General features: G+C 52.8%; 1 protein-coding gene across 1 annotated transcript; it reads left to right on the forward strand.

Moving 5' to 3' along the window:
• Window positions 1-15591: 15591 nt before the first annotated feature.
• Window positions 15592-18374, forward strand: Cebpa (CCAAT enhancer binding protein alpha). The gene has a single exon (XM_074056967.1). It carries the CDS (start codon window positions 15858-15860, stop codon window positions 16950-16952), a length of 1095 nt encoding a protein of 364 aa, XP_073913068.1. The 5' UTR covers window positions 15592-15857; the 3' UTR covers window positions 16953-18374.
• Window positions 18375-22215: the final 3841 nt, after the last annotated feature.

Below are 22215 nucleotides of genomic sequence, written 5' to 3' on the forward strand. Positions count from 1 at the left end.
CGATCCTCCTGCTCTCTGCCTCCGGAGTAGCTGGGATTGCAGGCGTGAACACCTGTGCCCACGCAGTTGTGTCTTTTTACCTAAAGTAGCTCGCTTACAGACAGCGTGTGCACTGACCCTTGAATTTTCACCCATGCCGACGACCTCTGACTTCTGTTAGAACGCTGGGCTTTCTTTTCCCCGGCCCTGGGTTTGAACTCGGGGACTCACGCTTGCCATCTGCCACTTGAGCCTCACCCCAGCCCTCTTCGCTTTACTCTGTTTTCCAGAGAGGGCCTCACGCTTCTGTCCAGGGACCACAGGCGCACACCACCACACTCACCTTGGTTTTTTTGAGACAGGGTCTCACTGGCTTTTTGCCTGGGCTGGCCTTGAACCACCATCCTCCTACCTCCACCTCCCAAGAGCTGGGATTATAGACGTGAGCCACACCCCAGGTACAATGCAGTCCTTTTTATATAATCAGTGACGAAGTTAGACTTAATCCTAGAATCCTGTTTGTTTTCTGCTGTGTCTTCTGGGTTTTGTCCTGTTGCAATTCCCTCCTTTGGATGAACTGAAAATGTTCTAGGGTCCCAGCTTACCTTGCCCGTGGGCTTTGTGGTTGTATCTATCTTACTATTTAATTATTGCCTTCTGACACAATCTACGTCCTTACCTTTGTAGTGTTCTGAGAGTTTAACGGTGTAGGTCCTCCCACGTGGCCCCTTTATTGTAACTCTCACAGCTAGCTCCTTGTTAACCCCGGAAGGCAATAGTGTAGCTTTGGCTCTAAGTTCTGTCTGTATTTTAAAGGACAGAGTAATATTTTTTTGGATGGTGGTGGTGGTGCAGTTCTGGGATTTGAACTCCGGGCTTTGCGCTCCCTAGGCAGGCACTCTACCACTTGAGCCACTCCACAAGCCCCCAGATAATCTTTTTTTATCTGTCTACAAAAAAATTTTCCCAGGCTGGCCTTGAACCTTGATCCTCCAGATCTCAGCCTCCCAAGAAGCTGGGATTACAGGCGTGAGCCACTGGCGCCGGTTTAGCACATTTATTCTGAAGGGATTATTCGCTACAGCATTGTGTCCTCAGAGGGTTCCCCCAGTGCCTTGCACATGCTGTTCCTTGTCTTCTTTCCCTCTCTCTCTCTCTCTCTCTCTCTCTTCTCCCACCTATGTCTCTCTCTGCTTCCTTCTCCCTCTTTCTCTCTCTCGCCTCCTATTTCTCTCTCTTCTTCATTCTCTCTGTGTGTCCCTCTCTCTCTCTGTCTCTCTCCTTCCCTTTCTCTCTTTCACTCTCCTTTCTCTCTCTCTTCCCTCTCTTTCTTTTTTTTGTTTTTGTTTTTTGGCGGTACTAGAGTTTGAACTCAGGGCCTACAGTTTGAGCCACTCCTCCAGCCCTTTTTTGTGATTTTTTTTTCAAGATAGGGTCTCATGAACTATTTGCCTGGGATGCCTTCAAACCGTGATCCTCTTGAGTAGTTAGGATTACAGGTGTGAGCCACCGGCACCCAGTTCTCTCCTCTCTCTATTTCTCTCTCTCTCTCTCTCTCTCATCTTTCTCCCCCTCCCCCCACTCTCATTCCTTGCTGTGCAGCCTGGGCTGCTGTCCAGCTTGCCCTCCTCCTGCCTGGGCCTCCCTAGTGCTGGCATTACAGGAGTGCACCACCACGCCTGGCTCTAAGATTTTCTTTTAGCTTCAGCAACAGCTGCTGCTGTTTTCCAAATCTCACGTAGGAGTTGACTGCATTTTCTGAATCTATAAATTTGTGCGTGGCCGGCATTGGCCATTGTTTCTTTGGACACTTTCCGCCCTGTTCTCCTTCCTCTGCTCCTTCTAGGACTCCGACGGCGTGCGTGTCAGGCCCCGGCGTTGCCCAGCAGGCCCTGAGGCACCATTCCTCTTGGTAGTTTTTAAATCGTGTGCATTCTTCCGAATAGACAATTCCTATTGATCTACCTTTCATCTCTCCGACTCGTTCTTCTGTCATTATCTTCTGATCCGCTCAGTGACCTTCTCATTTCTGGCACTAAAATTTTATTTCTAGAATTGCCAGTTGGTTCTTTTGTATGGTTTCTTTTCTGCTGAGACTTTCTATTCTTTTATTTACAGCACACATTTTCACATAAACACTTTGTTTTTTTTGGCGGCACTGGGGTTTGAACTCAGGGCCTCACGCTTGCTAGGCAGGCGCTCTGCCACTTGAGCCACTCCACCAGCCCTTGTTGATTGATTTTATGGGAGTCTGAGGTCAAGGGGAATAAAATAGCTAAGAATCTCTGCTCTACTTGTTACTGGGATTTTAATTTCTTAAATTATTTTTATTATCATCATCATTATTATTATTTGCAGGGCATAGGATTGAGCCCAGGGCCTCACACATGCTAGGCAAGAGCTCTACCACTGGGCTACACCCCCTTTCCTCAGTTTTTTTAAGAGAGAATCTTGGTATGTAGCCCAGGATGACCTTGAACTCATGACTCTCTGCCTCAGCTTCCAGAGTGCTGGGATTACAGACGTGTACCACCATGCACAGCTTGGTTTTGATTTCCACCTTATTTAATAAGAAAATGTTGAACTCCTACATTCTTCTTCTTTTTCTTTTCATTGCTGAGAAAGTTAATCCTCAGTTTTGCCTAAGTGCTATTAATGGGTTATTTAATTTATTTTGTTGGCAAGACTGGGGTTTGAACTCAGGGCTTTGCACTTGCAAAGCAGGTGCTCTACGGCTTGAGCCTCACCTCCAGTCCATTTTGCTCTGGTTACTTTGGAGATAGGGTCTTGTGAACTATTTTTCTGGACTGGCCTCCAACTGCAATCCTCCTGATCTCAGCCTCCCAGGTAGCTGGGATTACAGGCACGAGCCACTGCACCTGGCTGGGTGGTTTTATTTAAGCCTCACAAATTCTATGGGGAAGAACTCTATGGCTGCGTTAACCCTATTTGAAAGATGGAAGGAAGAGAGGCTACACCTCTTGTCAAAGTCACTGTGCGTGGGAAGGGCAAGGTGTCAGGATCAAGGCGGTAGCTGGCAGAGAAGGTAAAAGCCATGGTCTGTGACTTTGAACTTGGCCAGGTCTTCCTTAGTCATCTCTGCTGTCCATAACCCAGAGAATCTGCTCCACTAAAGAAACAACAAATGCAACAGAGGGGGTGGGGGTGGGGTAGTTGGTGGCATCTCTAGGAAGGGTCCAGTCTGGAGCCTGTGTGGTCAGTGACAATAGCGACACTGGCGTCTCGCGGCCGTCCTCACCGTGGTGGAGCCCCGTGCACCTGCTTCTTCTCACCATGATGTCTGTCTCGAGTGTCATCCATTGCCTGGCTCGTCCCAGCTGGGAGGAAGGTGTTGTGACCGCCTTTCTGCTTTCTGGGTGGGGAAAGTGGGGCTGTGGACATGGGGCATCCCCAGACAGTGGGAGGCAGGTCACATGAAGAACTAAAGAATTCAATCAACACACAGCAGTGTGCACAAGCACTGCCAGTGTGTGTTTGGTGATTCTATGCGACTTGATTGACTTATAATAATTTCTCCCGGAAAACTAAAAAGCTAGAACTCCCCTCATTTAGAGAAACGCTGGACTCTGGCAGCAGACAGTTTTATGGGCATGTGTGACTCAGGCTGGCTTTTGTTCGACTGTTACCACACCTTGACTGAGATTTTAAAAAAAAAATCACCTCATTTGGGATGCAGAATTACTTTCAAAAGTGGGCTGTAAAGACATCCCTGTGGACAGCAATTTGTTCAGTGTCACCTTGGCTCACTGGCCAAGGTGACAGATGTACAGCGATGCAGCCCTGGTTCTCAGGGCCTTCAGGATCCCATGGGGGATTATTGGCCGGAAGGAAGTGTTGGGACAGCTTCGTGGCTCCTGTGTGATCCAAGTGACCTTTGGAATTTTGACTGCAAATGGTGAAGCCCAGTTAGAGAGATAGGAAGGGCCACCACTGCCTCGCCCAGGTCCCTCAACTGCTCAGTCAGTGCCAGAAGGCTGGGTTCCATCCTGGGCTGCCACTGAAGATAGAGAACTCTGCGACCCTAAATCGTTCCACCCTATAAAAACTACACTGACCTTCTCTCTAGCCTAAGGCTGATATTTTGGGGTATTGGTGGCAATTGTGTGTTTTAGAAGCAGAGAGCAAATTCAATTCATGATTATTTAATTATTGATTCACTTATATATAAACACATATGCCGGGATGGAACCCAGGGCCCTGTGGGAGCCTAGCTGTTAATGCCTTCAGATTTCTGTATATCTCGAATCTCAGGAACTGTGCTCTCCTTGGAATATTCCTGACATAGAGAAGCACGTACGTAGACCCCCTTTATGTCTTGCATAAACAGAACATGGTGTACACATTCGCTTTGTATATTTTGCATATTTGTTTGGAGGTACTGAGACTTGAACTCAGGGCCTGCACCTTGAGCCACTCCACCAGCCATTTTTTTTTTTCAAGATAGGGTCTTGAGAACCATTTGCCTGGAGCTGGCTTTGAGCTGTAATCCATCTGATAATCTCTGCCTCCTGAGCAGTTGGGATTACAGGCGTGAGCCACCAGTGCCCGGCTTTTGCAATTTCTTTTCATACTGCTTTTTTACCTATTATTATCTTTGCTTTGCTTTGTTTTGTTTTGGTGGAACTGGGATTTGAACTCAGGGCTTCATGTTTGCAAAGCTCACACTTCATTACTTGAGCCACACCTCCAGGCCATTTTGCTCTGGATAGTTTGGTTAGAGATGGGGTCTCACAGGCTGGCCTCAAACTATGATCCTCTCAGTGTCAGCCTCCCAAGTAGCTAGGACTACAGGCATGAGCCATGGCGCCCGGCTCACAGCTATTTCGTAGAAGTTCTTCATGTATAAATAAATGAGCTTTTCCCTTTAAAATAAAGACAATTCGTTAAACGTAGAATTAAATGTGACTTAGTGTTAATACTGTGTGCTATCTTCATGTGAGAAAACTCACAAGTCAGTACACAATTCATTCTTAGAATGAATTCTAAGAATGCCTGTGTATACGTACCCATATATTCGTAGGTATGTGTGTGTCCCAAATGTGTACCAACGACGAATAAATACATCAGAAATCCTTTCCTTTTCTAACAGACACACCGAAGATTGTTAACTGGCTACCCGTGGTTACTCGGGCAGTCTTCCATTAACAGACAGACATCCAGTTGCTCCCTGTAATTATAAACAGGGTGTCTCCTTGTACGTCCCTCTTGTGTACATGTGAGAGCTTATAGGATCAAATTCCTAGGAGGGAATTGCCAGGTGAAAGGCAAGTGACACTCTAAAACTGGGTAAGTGTTGCGGAATTCTTCTTGGAAGAGACTGTCACCATGTGCAGTCCTACCTGCTGGCCGCCGGCCCCGAGTTAGAACAGCTTTCTTCTTGACATGTGCAACTGGTGGTTTCTTTGTATATCTCTCATTTAGGTTATTCGCACTTTCAAGCATGCTGAAGATCCACTTGCATTTACCATTTTTATCGTGGGATGGGGATTTGAACTCAGGGCTTCACACTTGCAAAGCAGGCTCTCCAGTTTGAGAAATCCCATCTGCAAAAAACAACCAGAGCAAAATGGACAGGAGGAGTGGCTCAAATGGTAGAGCACCTGTTTTGTAAGTGCAAAGCCCTCAGTTCAAACCCCAGTCCCATCAAAAAAACGAAAAAATACCCAACACAAAAAAGGCTGGTAGAGTGGCTCAAGTGGTAGAGGACCTGCCTAGCAAGTGTAAGGTCCTGAGTTCAAACCCAGTACCACAAGAATAAATAAATAAAAATTTTAAGTAAATCATTGGGCACTCCAGTTTTCTCTTGGATCTTCCATACAGATCTGTAGAAAGTCTTTATGTACAAAGAAGTAGCTTTTCTCTTTTAAAGTAAAGCTGACTTGTTAAATATCTAACAAAATCTGAATTTGGGGTCCATATCTGTGTGTGGTGTCTTCTCATTAGGAACTGACAAATCAGAAAAAGAAGACTGTTCTCAGAGCTGTGTTCAGATCTTTTTTTAATTTGGAAACTGTGGTCAAATTAAAAACTATGACTGCATCACAGTCTATAGATTTATAGGGCAAATTAAGGTGACTTAAAATATTTATTTTATAGTTTATACAACTATAAAAAATTACAAAACTATAAAATTATGGCGACTTAAAGTAGCTTCCCACTTCATAAAGCCATGAAAGTAATAAATATATACTTATTTATATTATATAAGGACATAAATGACAAAGCACTACTTATTCCCCTTCCCACAAACATGGACCGGCTGGTGGCCCTTCTTCCTTTCCATCCGCCTGAAGCTACCTGAGGCTGTTCTGCTGCTTACCGGCTTCCCGTAAGGGCTCCTGTTAGAAGTCAAGTGTGATAACCTTTGTAGCGTGGTGTTTTAATCCATGACTTGATGGTGTCTTACAACAGGTCATAGAGGATCTGATACTGGCTTCCTTTGGAGGAAAAATGAGCCTCAACTTACATGACTGAATATACGACCTTTGGGGACATACTAAGTAGCCCACCGGGTCAGGTTCATTTCTCTTAGTTTCTATGTCTGTGCTGGGTTGTGGGGTGGAGTGGGGGAAGTCATTTTGCACATAGTGTGGACAGGGCTGGAATTGAGCTCTCTGACTTTGATCGTTCACAAAATATGTCTTCCTACTTTGTTTACGATTTTAAAAAAAAAATGCACCTTGCTGGATGCCAGTGGCTCACACCTGTAATCCCAGCTACTCAGAAGGCAGCCCAGGCAAATAGTTTGGGAGACCCTATCTCGAAAAAACCCATCACAAAAATAGGGCTGGTGGAGTGGCTCAAGGTGAAGGCCCTGAGTTCAAATCCCAGTACTGCATGAAAACAAAAATGCACTTTGAGACGTAAATGCTTAGATGTATGGGGGGGGGCAGGAACAGGGTCAGCAAGCGGGTGCACAGAGTAAGTGTGGCCCCATAGTGGGGCCTGCCAGGTTCCTGTGAGAGCAACCCCTGCCTCCCACAGGGGAAGGGGCTGATGTCCAGCTGCATCCGAGAACAAAGTCTGGTTCTGCAGAGGCCCCTCTAACAGCCCCGTGGACCCGGGGTGCTCTGGAGCCAAGGTGGTGGAGGGCCCGTGAGGGCCCTGCTCAGAAGGCCTCTGCTTCCCAGGCCTTGTTTCTGCCTGGATTTTCCCCAGAGAAAGAGGCCCTTTTCCTCCCTACAAAGGCAGCTGTCGCTCAGCCAAGCCCTGGGGGCCACATGTGCCTCACCAGGCCTCCCTCGAGTTAGCCCAAAGGCGCTGTGGCCTCTCCTGGTCCTGGCAGTCTTGTCTGGAACAGCTCAGGAACCTGCGCCTTGGATCTGTCCTGGGTGCCCTGACCCAGGACAGGGTCAGTTTCCCCCAGGGCCACCCTTGGGCAGCCCTCCTAGGCTTGGGAATAAACTGACTTCAGCTTTCTGCAATAGAATCCATTCTGAGTTCATTCAACAAATATTTGAGCCTCTACCCCAGCCAAGGCCTGGAGGTATGCAGAACAGGACGGACGAGGTCCCTGCCTGTGCGACTGGCATTGTAGTGGGAAAGGCAGGTGAGGAACAAGTGAGATGGGTAAACAAGACCATTCTTCTAAGAGTGAGAGGAAGAAAAGACGAGAGGGCCTAACAGCGCCGGGGGGGGGGGGGGGGGGGGTGCTGCCAGGGTGCTGCAAGCACCTGAGAGAACCTTCCAGAGAAGGTGGCACTCAGATGACAAGAAGGAGCCCTGGCAACCTAGGGAGAACATGCCAGAGAGAAAGAATAAAGGGCATCACCTGGAGGCTGAGAGACACTGTGTCCCGCTCAGAGCATCATGGAGACCTGGGGAGAGGGGATTTGGGATTCGTCCACACGCACGATGTGATCAGGTAGGGATGTGAGCTTGCAGGACAATTCAGGCTGCTTCCTGGAGGCCAGGAGGGCAGCAGGGAGGCCAGCTAGTGGCTGTCAGATTTCCAGGTGACAGTGTACAGGATACAAGCAGGGTGTCTGTGGTGAGATGAAGAGGAAGATGGATCGGGGCTGCATGCTCGGCTCCTTGGTGACTGTCCCCAGACAAGCCAGGAGCAGCAGGACCTCTGCTGTCCTGTTGACACTGCGTGGGTGCTGGTCCTCCCGGGTGAGTGGGACTCTGCCAGCCAATCGGAGGCTCAGGCACGAGGACCCCCACACTGGGCAGGACCCATGCGTGCTCTGTTTTGGAGAGGAACAAGGAATTTCCTGCTCAAAAAGCCAGAGCCAAACCAATTGGGGGGTATAACACATGTGTGCTGCAACCTTTATCTCAAAACAAACAAAAATGCCATGTTTTTCTTTTTCTCTTTTCTCTTCTGCAAAATTGGAGAACAGGAGGGAGAACAGGTCCAGCCCGGGGTGGCACCAGTGGGAGGAGGGAGGTGGTGGGGCAAGGAGGTAGGAGGGTGAATATAGTAAAAAAAATGAGACCTGTTGAAACTGTTCCTTGAATTGGCGGGTGGAGGGGGTGAATTCAAGTGTGATACATTTGATACACTGTAAGAACCTTCGGGAATGCCACAGTGTACCCCCACCCAGCACAGCAATAAAGGAAAAACAGCCAGAGCCAGCTGCCTGTGCCTACGTGGGCCTCTCCACCAGGAATTGTCCTGTGTGAACATCCCTAGGCGCAAGGGGTGACAGTGGAGGGGATTTCTGATGGGTATGAGCAGCATTTGGGGCCTGCCTGCCCAGGTACCTAAGGACCCTCCCAGAAGGGAACAGGACAGGGAACAGGAAGAGAATCGGGAGGCTGGCTCTCCCGGCACCACTGTGTTCTAGAGTGAAATTCTAAGTGGGGCACCAGTGGCTCACGCCTGTAATCCTAGCTACTCAGGAGGCAGAGATCAGGGATCGAGGTTTGAAGCCAGGCAGAGCAAATAGTTCTCAAGACCCTATCTTGAAAAAACCCAACGCAAAAAAGGGCTGGTGGAGTGGCTCAAGTGATAGAGTACCTGCCTAGTGTGAGGCCCCAAGTTCAAACCCCAGTCCCACACAAAAAAAAAAATCTAAATTTAAGCTTTATATTCTAGGACATTCTGAAGCTGTATTTGTTAAGGCAGGAAGGTAAGACATATTTTGTCTAACACTTTCTTAGTTTGATTGGTAACTTTTTTTTTGTCAGCACTGGGGTTTTGAACTCAGGTCCTGCTAGACAGGCACTCTGACTTCTTGAGCCACTCTGCCAGCCCAGGTAACATTAAATTTTTAAAAATATGAGTCAGTGATGGTGGTGCATGCCAGTAATCAACAAGGCAAAGCTAGTGAGAAGGGGATCATGAGTTCGAGGCCAGCCTGGGATACACCTTTACTGGGCACTGGTGGCTCATGTCTGTAATCCCAGCTACTTGGGAGGCTGAGATCGGGAGGATCGAAGTTTGAGGCCAGCCTGGGCAAATAGTTCTGGAGTCCCCATCTCTGAAATAACCAGAGCAAAATGGACTGGAGGCATGGCTCAAGCAGAAGAGCGCCTGCTTTGCAAACACCAAGCCCTAAGTTCAAATACCAGTCCCACCACAAAAAAATCAGATGGTTGCTTAGTGTATTCTTGTCCTGGATCCCATGCCAGAGCTGTGGATGTCACTCACCAACATAAAAAAGGGCTTTTCCCCAATTTGCTAAACAAAGAATAGAATTTTCTGAGTTTTAATTTTTGCTTCAACTATCTTTTCTACAATCTCGGGCGCCTGCTGCCGCTTATCTTCTGGAAGTTACAAGCCAGTGAAATAAACAGGACACACAATGAAGGAAATCACACCCAGAGTTCAGTGGGTGAATAGTCAAAGCAAGCTGGAGACTCATGAGCCCAACGGTGTGGGGTTTTTTTATAGGGCTTCCTCGTGGCTGTGAGTGTAAATGGCATGCACACCACACAGTTACATTTCCTAGTAAGTAAGTGACTTCTAGCTCACAGTGACGGAATTCATTACTCCCAGAATGGCCCACAGAGAGCACTGTGGCTTCTACCTCACACTGAGCACCTTGGTCTAACAACAGTCAGACATTCCAATACCTGAATGAATTAAACCCCTTAATGTTGGGAGCTTCTGGGGAACACAGAACCTAAAAGTGTTAGAACTTCTGAGACCGGGCGCAGTGCCTCACGCCTGTCATTCTAGCTACATGTGAGACAGAGACCAAAGGGACTGAGGTTCAAAGTCAGCCTGGGCAAAATGTTCACGAGACCCTATACCAACCAGGGAGTGCTAGTGTGCACCTGTCACCCAGCTACACAGGGAAGCAAGCACAGAGAGGAAGATCGCTGTCCAGGCCAGAGACCCCATCTCAAAAATACCAACACAAAAAGGGCTAACAGAGTGACTCAAGAGATAGTGAGCCTGACTCTCAAGTACAAGGCCCTGAGTTCAACTCCCCAGTACCACCACCAAAGAAAATAAATACATTAGAACAAAGTGTGCTTCTGGAGGCAAAAAGGGTAAGGAATAATGCAACAAGCTTTTATTTATCCAGTGTCCTAGCCTGGGTACAAAAATATTCTCCCTAATCCTACAAGGAATTATAGTTTACAAAACACAGAGACTCACAGAGGTTCAGTAACTTGTCGAAGTCACCCAGCTAGTAATGACAAAGTAGGGGTTTTACCCACATCGCTGGGCCTCCTGGTGGCATGGACAGAGAATCTAAGGTGATTAGGGGACCTCTCCAGAGAAACATCAGGCATGCTTAGCTGTCCTGTGTGTTCTGTTTTTACCTACGGCATAAAATGTGCTGGTAGAAAGCTTGTTCTTGGCCAGGTGTGGTGGCTCACACCTGTAATCCCAGCACTTGGGAGGCTGAGGCAGGAGGGTAGCAAGTTTGAGGCCAGCCTGAGTTACAGAGTGAGATCCTGTCTCAAAAAACAAAACTAAAAATCCTAAATCTAACCCTTGTCTTCCCAGAGTTTTATGTTGTTTTTTAAAAAAAATGATATCTTCTGAATTGGTTGAAATTATCAACAGTAATAATGTAGCTCTGAAAATTCTGTGGGCTTTCAGCATCGATGCAAAGGTCTTGAAAATCATCTAGAAACCCAAAACCTGTTCTTGGAAATAAATTATCACAGTGACACCCCCCCCAAAAAAAAATACATTCATGAACGCATTTGTAATAAAAAGCAACTAGTATTTTGGTTTGTTTGGCCTTGGGGTTTTTTTGTTTGTTTGTTTGTTTGTTTGTTTAAGTTTTAAGAAGGTCCTTCAGAATATGTTATTCAGTCACTAAAACCAGATTAGCTAGGTCACAGTAGCCATTCAGGTCTCTTAACCCGGACTGCAGCTGTGTCAAATACTATACTTCAGTTCTTTAGTCTCCTAATTGGTCCTACACTGATGTCGTCAATGTCACATCCACTCTCTAGCTTTAGGTAAACTTAGGAAATTAAACTGGAAGGGTTAACTCTACTTTTGCGTTTCAGAATTTGGCTGACTTTTTTCAAGCTGGGCGTGGTGGTACCCTCCTGTAATCCCAGCTATTCAGGAGGCGGAAGCAGGAGGATCACGAGTTTGAGGCCAGTCCAGGCAGTTAGCAAGACCCTATCTCAACAACAAAATATAAATAAAAGCCCTGGAGGTGTGGCTCAAGTGGTAGAGCGCTTGCCTAGCATGTGTGAGGCCTTGAGTTCAATCCCTAGCACAAAGAAAAAAAATCCCTGATTTTCAAACTTGTGTACTAAGTCTTTTGTGTGCAAGCAAATTAAAAAGGTTTTAAGGCTCTGTTTGTGTTCTCAAGAAAGTAGACCTGCAAATGCTTCTAGAACCAGGCTTTGCCACAGAGCAACCAAACTCAGTACCATGAACACGGAGGACTCCCTCTGCCCTCTCCTTTGTAAAGCATAAAGCCAGAGTCACTCTCCCTGGTGGCAGAAGCCAAGCCAGGGGCAACTGGCAGCCTGTGGGAGCCTGGGTCTCCAACCTGGTCTCCAGCTGCCAGCTCAGCACACTGAATCCAGGTTTATTCCAGAGCCTTCCATGTTGCCTTCACTGAAGAAGGAAAAAGATCTAAAAAGTGATCAGAGGAGCCTGCACTGGATCACGGTTCAAAGCCAGCCCTGGGCAAATAGCTCTTTGCAAGATCCTATCTCGAAAAAACCCAACACGAGAAAGGGCTGGCCGAGTGGCTAAAATGGTAGAGCACCTGCCTACTAGCAAGTGTGAGGTCCTGAGTTCAAACCCCAGTGCTGCCAAAAAAGGAAAGAAAAGTGACCAGTACAGTCACATAGCCGTCATTCTCCCAGGAGAGTCTCCCTGCTCCACTTCTGCAGATCCAGCTTTGTCCACTGTCTTTACCCCCGGGCCCTCCTGTGTCCAGCGGGGCCATCAACGCAGGGCACTCACCCATATTCTCAAGCCATCAATTCCTGTCCTGGTCATGCCTGTCCCAGAGATAGACCTCCTCACCTCCGAGCATCTAGTCAGTCCCCCCTCCAGGGGACCTGCCACTTGTCTTGTCACACACTTCTTCCACATCCCCAAATTCCTTTTAGACTTCAACAGGAAAGCTCCTGGGCCAAGTCCTCACCTCCAGAACCACAAAGCAAGCAGGTGACATCCTGCAGGTGAGTCCTCTGTATCCTCCTGGGGGCTTGGAGGAAGACATCAGGTCAGAAGCCCTCCAAATCCATCCTGCCCTCTGTCCCTATTCTGGGCTGCCTCAGACACCGCTGTTTCTCATCTGGCCAGCAGCCCCATGCCATCCCAGCCAGAGTGGCCTCTCTGGACCCCAAACAGGACAAGGAAGCTCCCCTGCTAAACTCTGGAAGACAAACGCCTGGGTTTTTCCTCACCGGCTATGGCCTTGGTCACCAACCCAGCCCTGTCTGTGGATCAGCCTTATCTAGGCCCCTCCCCAGCTCTCCCGGCACTCCAGCTGGTCAGACACCTTGTCCTTTGTCACCAGAACATGCCATGCACCCCCAGTCTGTCCACCTTTGCACCTGCCGTTCCTCCTCCAAGAAAAGTGTTCCTTCCTTATCATCCTGGCAAATCCCTGTGGGCCCTACGAAGCCCAGCTCAAAGCTCTACCCTGCGTAAACCCCTGCTGCGTTAGTGAGCTCGGGCAGCCCCCACGGGACAGCACAGCCTGGGTAGGGGAAGCAACACACATTCGCTTTTCCTTGCTCTGCAAAGTGTGATAGCAGGGGGCCAGAGTGGTGGGGTTCTGGTGAGGACCCTTTCCCAGCTTGTAGATGGCCACTCCTGGGTGTGCTCACACGGCCTTCTTCTTCTCATAAGGTCACCAATCCTGTCCAACTAGACCCGCAGTCTTCTCCTTCTCCTGCTTCTTCTTATTGGCAGTATTGAGGTTTGAACTCAGGGCCTCACGGTTGCTTGGCAGGTGCTCTACCGCTTGAGCCACTCCGCCAGCCCTAAACACCCCCACCTGGTCTTAGAACCTTGCTTAACCTGAACCACCACCCCAAAGCCCTGTCTCCAAATGTCCTCGCGGTTTGTGCACTGTGGCAGGACACATTCATTCCACACCGCCTTGTCAGGTAAAGCTGGCGGCTGCCTCCTCCAGAACTCCACATCCACCGGGGCAGGCTGTGTGTTTATCACAGCACAATCACTCTGAATTCCTGTTCAGCCTCCAGCACATGGGGTGAGTCCCAGAGGATGCTCTGTCCCCTGTCCTTCTAGTGGCCTCTCCTCTGTGAGGAGCCACTCTTCCTATCGGCGTCTCCTTCCACAGGTAAACGAGTTATTAATGGGTCCACACCTGGCCCAGAGCCCATCCAGCACCTTGCACAGAGCAAGCAAATGCTAGGATGCTGAGATGGGAGCCCTCTTCTCTGCCTCTGTCACCCCACACACCCTTAGCCCCTTACTGAAGGTGACCATGCTATGACAAGTTCCTGTCCTAAGAGAAGTGTCTCTCTCTCCACCTGTGGAAGAATCAGGTGTCACCATCTACCTACATCTCTCCGTGCTAAGAACATGCCATTCTGTTTCTGCACTGGGAAAAGTTTTATTATTATTATTATTATTATTATTATTATTATTATTATAGCACTGCAGGAAAACGGAAAATCCCTTTTGGCTGTTTTGGAACCCCCCTCCCAGGTCTCCTTCCACAGGTGCACGGGGTAGTAACGGGTCCCACATTTGGCCCAGGGCGCGCTCCAGCAGCTCGACTTCAGGTGATTTATACTTTTTTACCCTCCCAGTCCAAAAGCCCAAGCTAAAAATATCTTGTTTGTGAACTCCGGGGCGAACTGAAGCAGTCGGGCCATTAATCACTGGCGATGTGTTGAATAGAGACTTGATTAAAGAACAGGATGCGACCCCAGACGAAGTTGGTTCTTTGCTGTGACCACAGTGGATTGTCAGGCGCGCGCGCCTCCAGCCAGCACTCGCCGGCTAGGCGAGGCCGGGCGGTGGGGACGTCCGGCCTCACTCAAGAGGCCGCAAGGGACTGAGTGTGGTACAGGGAGGGGAGATCTGTGTACTCACAAGGCCCCCTCTGTCCCGCACTCCACCCCCGCCATCCGGGTAGAGAATGCGCGGGACGCCACGTGGCTGGGAAGCCTGTGCAGGCAAACTGCCTTCACCCGCAGCAGTGAGCGGAGAAGCAGCGCGGTGTCCAGGGGTCGCCCCAGCCCCCATAACCCCCGGGGACCCGACAAGTTCCCCCCCCCGCCCCCCGTGGATGCCCGGACTCCCGGCGACAATCAGATTCCCGCGGTCGGCGCCCACCTGCAGGGGAGCGGGTGAATCAGGCAAAGGCTTCGGGCCCCGTGGACTGCAGGCCCCGCCCGGGGAGTCAAGTTCGCCTCCTCTCTCTGCGTGCCCCCACCCCGCGATCGCCTTGGTGTCCAGCTCCGCCGGTCCCTGGAGTCCACCCACCGGTCCCGGAAGGACAAAGTGGCCGCTGTGTGCGCGAGGTAGCAGCGCCGACCTCGTGCGCCTTAGCAACCTGCGCGCTCCGGCCTGGAGGAGTAATTTAAAAAGAAAGTTTTCCAGCCCGGGCGGATCGATCGACCGACCGACCGACCGACCGGGTCCTCCAGACTCGGGAGCTGCGGCCTCCTCCACTCCCCGCCGGGTCCTAGCGCCCTGCTCTTCGAGCCCGTGGAATCGGGAAGGAAGCAGGGCTGGGAGAGGCGCTTCTGCCTGGAACCCGTGGGGTCGCCAGGAGTTCAGAGAAAAGACGGCGCGGAGACTCCGCGCTCGGGGCCTCTCCACCGAGCGGTGCGCGCTGGGCTGCGCACTCCAAGTTGTCCCCACTCGCCACCCGCTCCGACGCTCTGCGCCACAGCCTCCCAGAAACCCGGGTCTGGAACAGGCCTAGTTGTAGCTTTTAGGGCGAGTCCGCGCCACAGTAGCTCAAGACCACGGGACGCCTGCCACCAATCCCCTGCGAGGCCCCTGGATGCGCCCGGGCTCCCCGGCGTGGGCTGGAAGTGGGTGCCTTGGGGAGGTTTCAAGGAGGGGCGCACCGCCACTGACCACGTGTGCGCGGGGGCGACAGCACCGCCGGGGTGGGGCACCTCCCCCTCAACCAGCAGCCCCGATTCGACTTGCGGCACAGTAGGCAGTGGGCGTTGGGCCACCGCCACTCTGTGCCAGCGCTTCGAGCGCTCGCGCTCAGCCCACCGCCCTCCGGGAGGCGGGCTCTAAGACCCTGCAGGCGCCACTCTGTCCTGGCCCGCGGTCGGAGCCCAGCTTGGACACCAGGGGGCGATGGCTGACCCGGTATAAAAGCGCGGCGCGCGCGGGCCTGGCCATTCGCGACCCGGAGCTGCGCGGGCGCGATCGGGTCGGGGCTCTGGGTGGGCGGCGGCGGCAGCGGCGCCCAGCGCAGGCTGGAGGCCGCCGAGGCTCGCCATGCCGGGAGAACTCTAGCTCCCCCATGGAGTCAGCCGATTTCTACGAGGCGGAGCCGCGGCCCCCGATGAGCAGCCACCTCCAGAGTGCCCCGCACGCGCCCAGCAGCGCCGCCTTCGGCTTCCCCCGGGGTGCGGGCCCCGCGCAACCTCCCGCCCCACCTGCCGCCCCGGAGCCGCTGGGCGGCATCTGCGAGCACGAGACGTCGATCGACATCAGCGCCTACATCGACCCGGCCGCCTTCAACGACGAGTTCCTGGCCGATCTGTTCCAGCACAGCCGGCAGCAGGAGAAGGCCAAGGCGGCCTCGGTCCCCGCGGGCGGCGGGGGCGGCGGCGGCGACTTTGACTACCCGGGCGCCCCGGTGGGCCCGGGCGGCGCCGTCATGTCCGGGGAGGCGCACGGCCCCGCTCCCGGCTACGGCTGCGCGCCGACCTTCTACGTGGAAAGCAGGTCGGACCCCCTGTACGAGCACTTCGGGGCGCCCGCGCTGCGACCGCTGGTGATCAAGCAGGAGCCCCGCGAGGAGGACGAGGCGAAGCAGCTGGCGCTGGCGGGCCTCTTCCCCTACCAGTCTCCGCCGCCGCCGCCTCCACCGCACCCGCACGCGTCTCCCGTGCACCTGGCCGCCCCGCACCTGCAGTTCCAGATCGCGCACTGTGGCCAGACCACCGTGCACCTGCAGCCTGTCCACCCCACGCCGCCGCCCACGCCCGTGCCCAGCCCGCACCCCGCGCCCGCGCTCGGAGCTGCTGGCTTGCAGGGCCCGGGTGGCGCGCTCAAAGGTCTGGCCGCCGCGCACCCCGACCTCCGAGCGGGCGGTGGCGGCGGCGGTGGCGGTGGTGGTGGTGGCGCGGGCAAGGCCAAGAAGTCGGTGGACAAAACCAGCAACGAGTACCGCGTGCGGCGGGAGCGCAACAACATCGCCGTGCGCAAGAGCCGCGACAAAGCTAAGCAGCGCAACGTGGAGACGCAGCAGAAGGTGCTGGAGCTGACCAGTGACAATGACCGCCTGCGCAAGCGGGTGGAACAGCTGAGCCGCGAACTGGACACGCTGCGGGGCATCTTCCGCCAGCTTCCGGAGAGCTCTTTGGTCAAGGCCATGGGCAACTGCGCGTGAGGCGCGCGGCTGCGGGACCGCCCTGGGCCGGCCCCTGGCAGGGACCTGGGAAGTGGTTTCGGGTCGCTTAGATGTCCAGGCAGCCCCAGCTCTGTGCAAGGCCAGGACTAGGAGATTCCGGTGTCGTCTGAAAGCCTGGCCTGCTCTGCGCATCCCCTTCCCTTCCTCTGAGCCGGACTCGGTGCGTTTAAAATGAGGGAGGCAGGCAGTGGTTTCTTCCCCGCGACAGGGGAGACGTCTCCATGAGGCCACCGGCAACTCTAGTATTAATAACCTTGTGCCTTGGAAATGCAACCTCGCTCCAATTCCTACCGAGTAGGGGGAGCAAATCTGTGCCTTGATATTTTATTTGGAAGGTTCCTGCCTCCTCTGAGGCTGCAGTGGGGCCCCCACAAGAGAAAGAAGGGTACAGGCCCATGGCAGGAGGAAGATTCAGGAAGCTGAAATCCGGATCAGCCAGCCCCAGCTGCTCCTCTGTGCCTGTCCTTAGAGGGGAGAAAAACTTATACGGAGCTGGGGCTCCGACCCTAAGGTGGTTCCCCTGGTCCTACATGGAGGTGGAGGGTCCCTAGTTCCTTGCCTCTTCCCACCTCCACCCCCCACCCCCACCACAGCCTACAACTGGCTCACTGAGATGGCGGTCACCAGGTGGCTAGTGGGAGAGACCCCAGGCTAGTCAGACCAGAAAGCTAGGTTGTGAGTTAGCCACCAGGACATGTGGTCAGGGGGGTGGTGGCTTGGTGGAAGAGGGGAACCTAGAGATCTGCTCTGGGGGCCACGGAGGGGAGGACAGAGGGACACTGGGACCGTCAACCTTGTGTGTACTGTATATCGCCAGCATCTGCCACAGAGCATGAAGCCATCCCAGAGGGACCGGAGTTATGACAAGCCCTTCCAAATATTTTGCTTTATCAGCCGATAGCAACACTTGTGTCTGGCCTCTGTGTCCCAGCTGGGCCCTGTGCAGTGTGAAAGCTCACGTCTATGCTAAACCACCATTTTATCTGGTTTTTGTTTTGGTTTGGTTTTGCTCAGATACTTGCCAAAGTGAGACTCTTCCTTAGTGCCTGGGGGCGTGGGGATGGTAGGGTCTGAAGCTCTCTTTCCTTTTTGGTTTTGGGATAGGGTTTATTCCCCAGGGACCAATGAGGTGAAGTGGGTTTCTCCTTTCTTTCTCCTCAGCTTTTTCTGGCTGTAGATGTGGCCTGGGCGAGGGAGGGGCGGCTGTCCGTAGACTTGTGCTCCCAGAGGCCCTGGCTCTCCCAGTCTGGAAGGAAGGCGACTTCCATCCAGCCAAGGTTTTCTACATCACTGCGGCTCAGATCAGAGAAGGAGCGCTTGGTTCTCTTCTTTGGGGGAGAACACAGTTTCATGCTAAATGTTTTATGTATTATATCTATAATATAAATGTATCAAATTCCATGTTGGTGTCTTTTTAAAACCAGAAAGAAGCTACTTCTGAGGTTTGCGGTGGACCAGGTCACATTTGTAAATAATCAGATCGCTTTTTAGTGGCCGAGATCCTTAAGAGTTGGTGTCTCTGGAGCCCCTCTTTACACTTGGGTGGGGGGAGGAGTTACTTCCCCCAACATAGACAAATAGCAGAAGAGATCAAGGCCGAGCTTAAAGGGAGTCCGCCAAGGGTGGGGGACTTAGAGAGGGTCACGGGGCTGAGGCCTCAGAGTGGCCTTTCTTCTTCCATCCTGGGGATAGAAGAGGGACTGGGGAAGGAGCCCTCTGTCCGAGGGTCAGGCCCATGCAGCAGCTCCGGCTCCTTTGGCCACACTCACTTGCAAACCACACCACGTACAGCTCCAGCTCCAGAGCAACCTGGCTCACATCTGCCTGTGTCCAGCCTTCCAGACAGGAAGAAGCCAGGAGCCTCTTCCTCTCCCTGCGTTCCTGGGCCCCAGTGACTGCAAACTGCTCCCAGTGATGCCCACAAGGGCAGCCTGAAAGCTGAGTCCTCCTCCACTCAGTCTTCCACACCTGCCTGCCCCACCCCATTCAGGAAGGGGGCTCAGCAGACCTGCTGAGGGTGTCTGGGCCTTCCCCACGCACCACCGTGGAGGATCCAGTGTCCATCCACCCCGCTGTGCCCATTCTGGCCCAAGCACAAGGCTGAGAGCTGATGAACCCGCACTGTGCGACAACTGCCTCGTGGAGACGGGCACCTCGGCACCTTCCTAGCAGCGTTAGCCCAGGGACAGCTGGTGCATTCAGACTCTAAAAAGCTCTTCACTGTGAGAGCAACAGTTCACAGGATACGCCAGCGAGGACCAGGCCTTTCTGCGCTGTTACACGTTCTTTTCAGCTCCTGACGCTTCAGTTTTACCTGCCTGCGCGGTTAACTCATCCCACTCCCCTTTCCATCCGCCCCACACTCGCTCTGTGCTGTGCCTTGCCGCCTCCTCACCCATGGCTGTCCTTGGCAGAGGAAAGGCCACGAGCCCAGTGAGGAGGCGGCAGCCGCCCTGCCACCCTGGGAACCAAAGAGGCAAAACCCTGCCGCCTGCCTAGAGGCTGGGGCAGGCCCTGGCTTGCTAGGCCCAGAAAACCCTCTCTGGGTTCAGTGTGGATTCCAGTTTTTCTTGTTTGCAGAGGCTGATACTTGGCTTTCCCCTTTGCCCCCAGAACAGGTCCCAGATGAGAGGTGGAGTGGGGGTGACGAAGACCCCCCCGCCGCCCTCCCTTCTGCTGGGCCATTCCTCCCGGGACTTCCTCTCTCAAAACCATCACCTCACAGAAGGTGCAGAACCTTCCTGCACACACTGAGCTCACCAGTGGGATGTGCTGGGGACAAGACAGATCCAATCACATCCCAGGAAAGGGGTAGGGAGGGTGTGGCCCAAACTAGACAGTGCAGCCTCCTGGGGGGAACAAAGCCCTTTGGACAGAGTGGAATGAACCTGTCCAGTGCGTGTTCCGTGGCCAGCTGGAGGTGCCCCCCCCACCCGCCCCGGACAGCCCTTCCAGGACACCCACTGCTTTCTGCAGGGTTCCCTTCAGCCCCCTCCTGACTTTAGCCTTTCTGAAAAACCCTAGCGCTGGATGCACCCCAAGTATTTATTAAATGCCTACTGTATGCCAGGGCCTGGACCAAGGATTAGGGCTGTCTCTGGGAACAAGCAGATGAGTTTCCTGTTCATGGGGACCGCAAAGCGCCATGACCCCAAACTGTGGTGTTAGGTGACAAATGCAATAGGGGAGCTCAAAGTGTGAATAGGGTCCATCAGGGAAGGCTTCCTGGAGGCAACTGCTCGGACCCAGTCCCAAGATGCCTGGATCTTATGCCTTGCACGGCTCTCCCCAGTACAGATAGTACCCTCCCCTTTCTCAGAGCTGCTTCTGAAGCCTGTGTTCCCTGACAGTACTTTGCCTTCTGGAAAGGAACAAGGGTAGAAGGGAGAGAGGGAGGTGGCTCCTTTGCCACCAGATGCCTCCTCATGGCTTAGTGCTGTCACGGATATCATCCATATCTCTAGGATCTCCTGGGAATCTGCGAACATGGGGTTTGGCCCTGACACCTGCCATGAGCCACTGGGACTGGCGAGGAGTGCCCGCCCCTCCCAGGTCTCCCGCCCCCTCCTTCCCAAGCAGGAACCTGCCAGGCCTCCAGGGGCTGCTGATTTCATAAGAGAGGGGAGGGGGCCCCTCAAGGTGAAGGTCAAGGGGGAGCAGAAACCCTGACTTTGTTTAGTCTGCTCCTTCCAGGGCACCCACAGGCCTTTTGCAGACATGGGGCAGAGCTGTTGCCTGGATGGTGTGGGCATCCAGCTTTTTTTCCTCTGCTAGTGGACAAAAAAAGACTTGTTGTCTTCCCTTTTTCCTCCCCTCCCCTCCCCTCCTCTCCACTCCCCCTCCCTTTTCTTCCCATCTTTTAATAAACCTAGGTCCCCAGCACCTTTGAAAGACCTTTCTTTATTCTGGGAAAGACTCAGCCTATCTCTCTCTCAACCTCCCCGCCTCTCTCCCTCCCTCTCCTACCCCCTCCCTGCAGATGGAGACTTTGACGTAAACCGAGACATAGGAAAGATACCAATTCACTATCAAAGCATCCTAGCCCATCCCACAGCAATTAAAAAGCCAGATGGGATCTCTGAGAAAACGGCGTTAATAACGCGAACAGTCTGTGCGGCCGGCAGGAACCCAGGAGCCTCCTGCTGGGCTGGGGGGTGGAGAGGGGGGAGCGGGGCTGGGGTGCTGGAGTGTGAGCTTACAGCCACTTCTTGGCCATGTGGTGGCCAGCCAGGGATGGGGCCATCCCAAGGGTAAGCTGGGTCTGGCCGCAGCTGGGCTGTCCCCTCCAGCCCTTGCAAGGCCACTGTGCACCCTGGGCCTGGTGACTGCAGGCAGAGGCAGACAAATATGGAACCCATTACTCTGACAGCTGCAGCCTCGGCCAGCCCCGTTCTGGCACCCGGGAGCTGTTGCTTCGCCTCACTTTTGTTTTTATTTTATTTATTATTTTTCGAGCTTTCTGGCCCCACCCACTAGGAACAGGCCTCCCTGGGTGTACAGCTTCCAAAAGCCTTTTCTCTCCATTTGCCCGGCCCACATCCGCTGCCTGTGCTGACAATGGCAGAAGATGGTGCTGGGGGACCCCACAGGGGCCTGAACCACAGACCCTCCCTCCCCTAGAATGCAAAGTGGCTGGATCTACAGGCAAGACCAACTGAGCCCCAGGAAGCAGGCATGATTGCTGGGGGGAGGAAGAGACAGGGGTCTACATTGCTAGCTGTCTTGAGGGCCTCGAATGGGCTGGACAAGGGCCACAGGACCATTTTCACTGTTCCCAAGCTGGTCTAGCAGAGCCGAGATGCCAGACTTCTATCAGAGCCCCATTTTTCAGGCTGTGATTGGTGGTGCACCAGACTTAAACAAGGAGTTCTTTCTTTCTTTCTCTCTTTCTTCCTTTCTATCTTTTTCTTGTCTTCCTTCTTTTCTTCCTTCCCTACCCTTCTGTCCTCCCTCCCTCTCTCTCTCCCTCTTTCTTTCTTCCTTCCTTTCTTTTTTCTCCTTCCTTCCTTCTTTTTTCTTTCTTCCCTTCCCTTCCCTTTTCTTCCTTTCCCTTCCCTTCCCTTCCCTTCCCTTCTCTCCCTCCTCCCTCCCTCCCTCCCTCCCTCCTTTCCTTCCTTCCTTCCTTCCTTCCTTCCTTCCTTCCTTCCTTCCTTCCTTCCTTCCTTCCTTCCTTCTTTCCAATACTGGAAAGAGAACTCAGGGCCTAATGCCTGCTAGGCAAATGCCCTACAACTGAGCTACA

This window comes from Castor canadensis, chromosome 16 (genome assembly GCF_047511655.1).
Source record: "Castor canadensis chromosome 16, mCasCan1.hap1v2, whole genome shotgun sequence".
Lineage (NCBI taxonomy): Eukaryota > Metazoa > Chordata > Mammalia > Rodentia > Castoridae > Castor > Castor canadensis.

Bases quoted from the DNA above. Each gene is read 5' to 3' on its own strand.
- Cebpa (XM_074056967.1), top strand. From the start codon at position 15,858: ATGGAGTCAGCCGATTTCTACGAGGCGGAGCCGCGGCCCCCGATGAGC.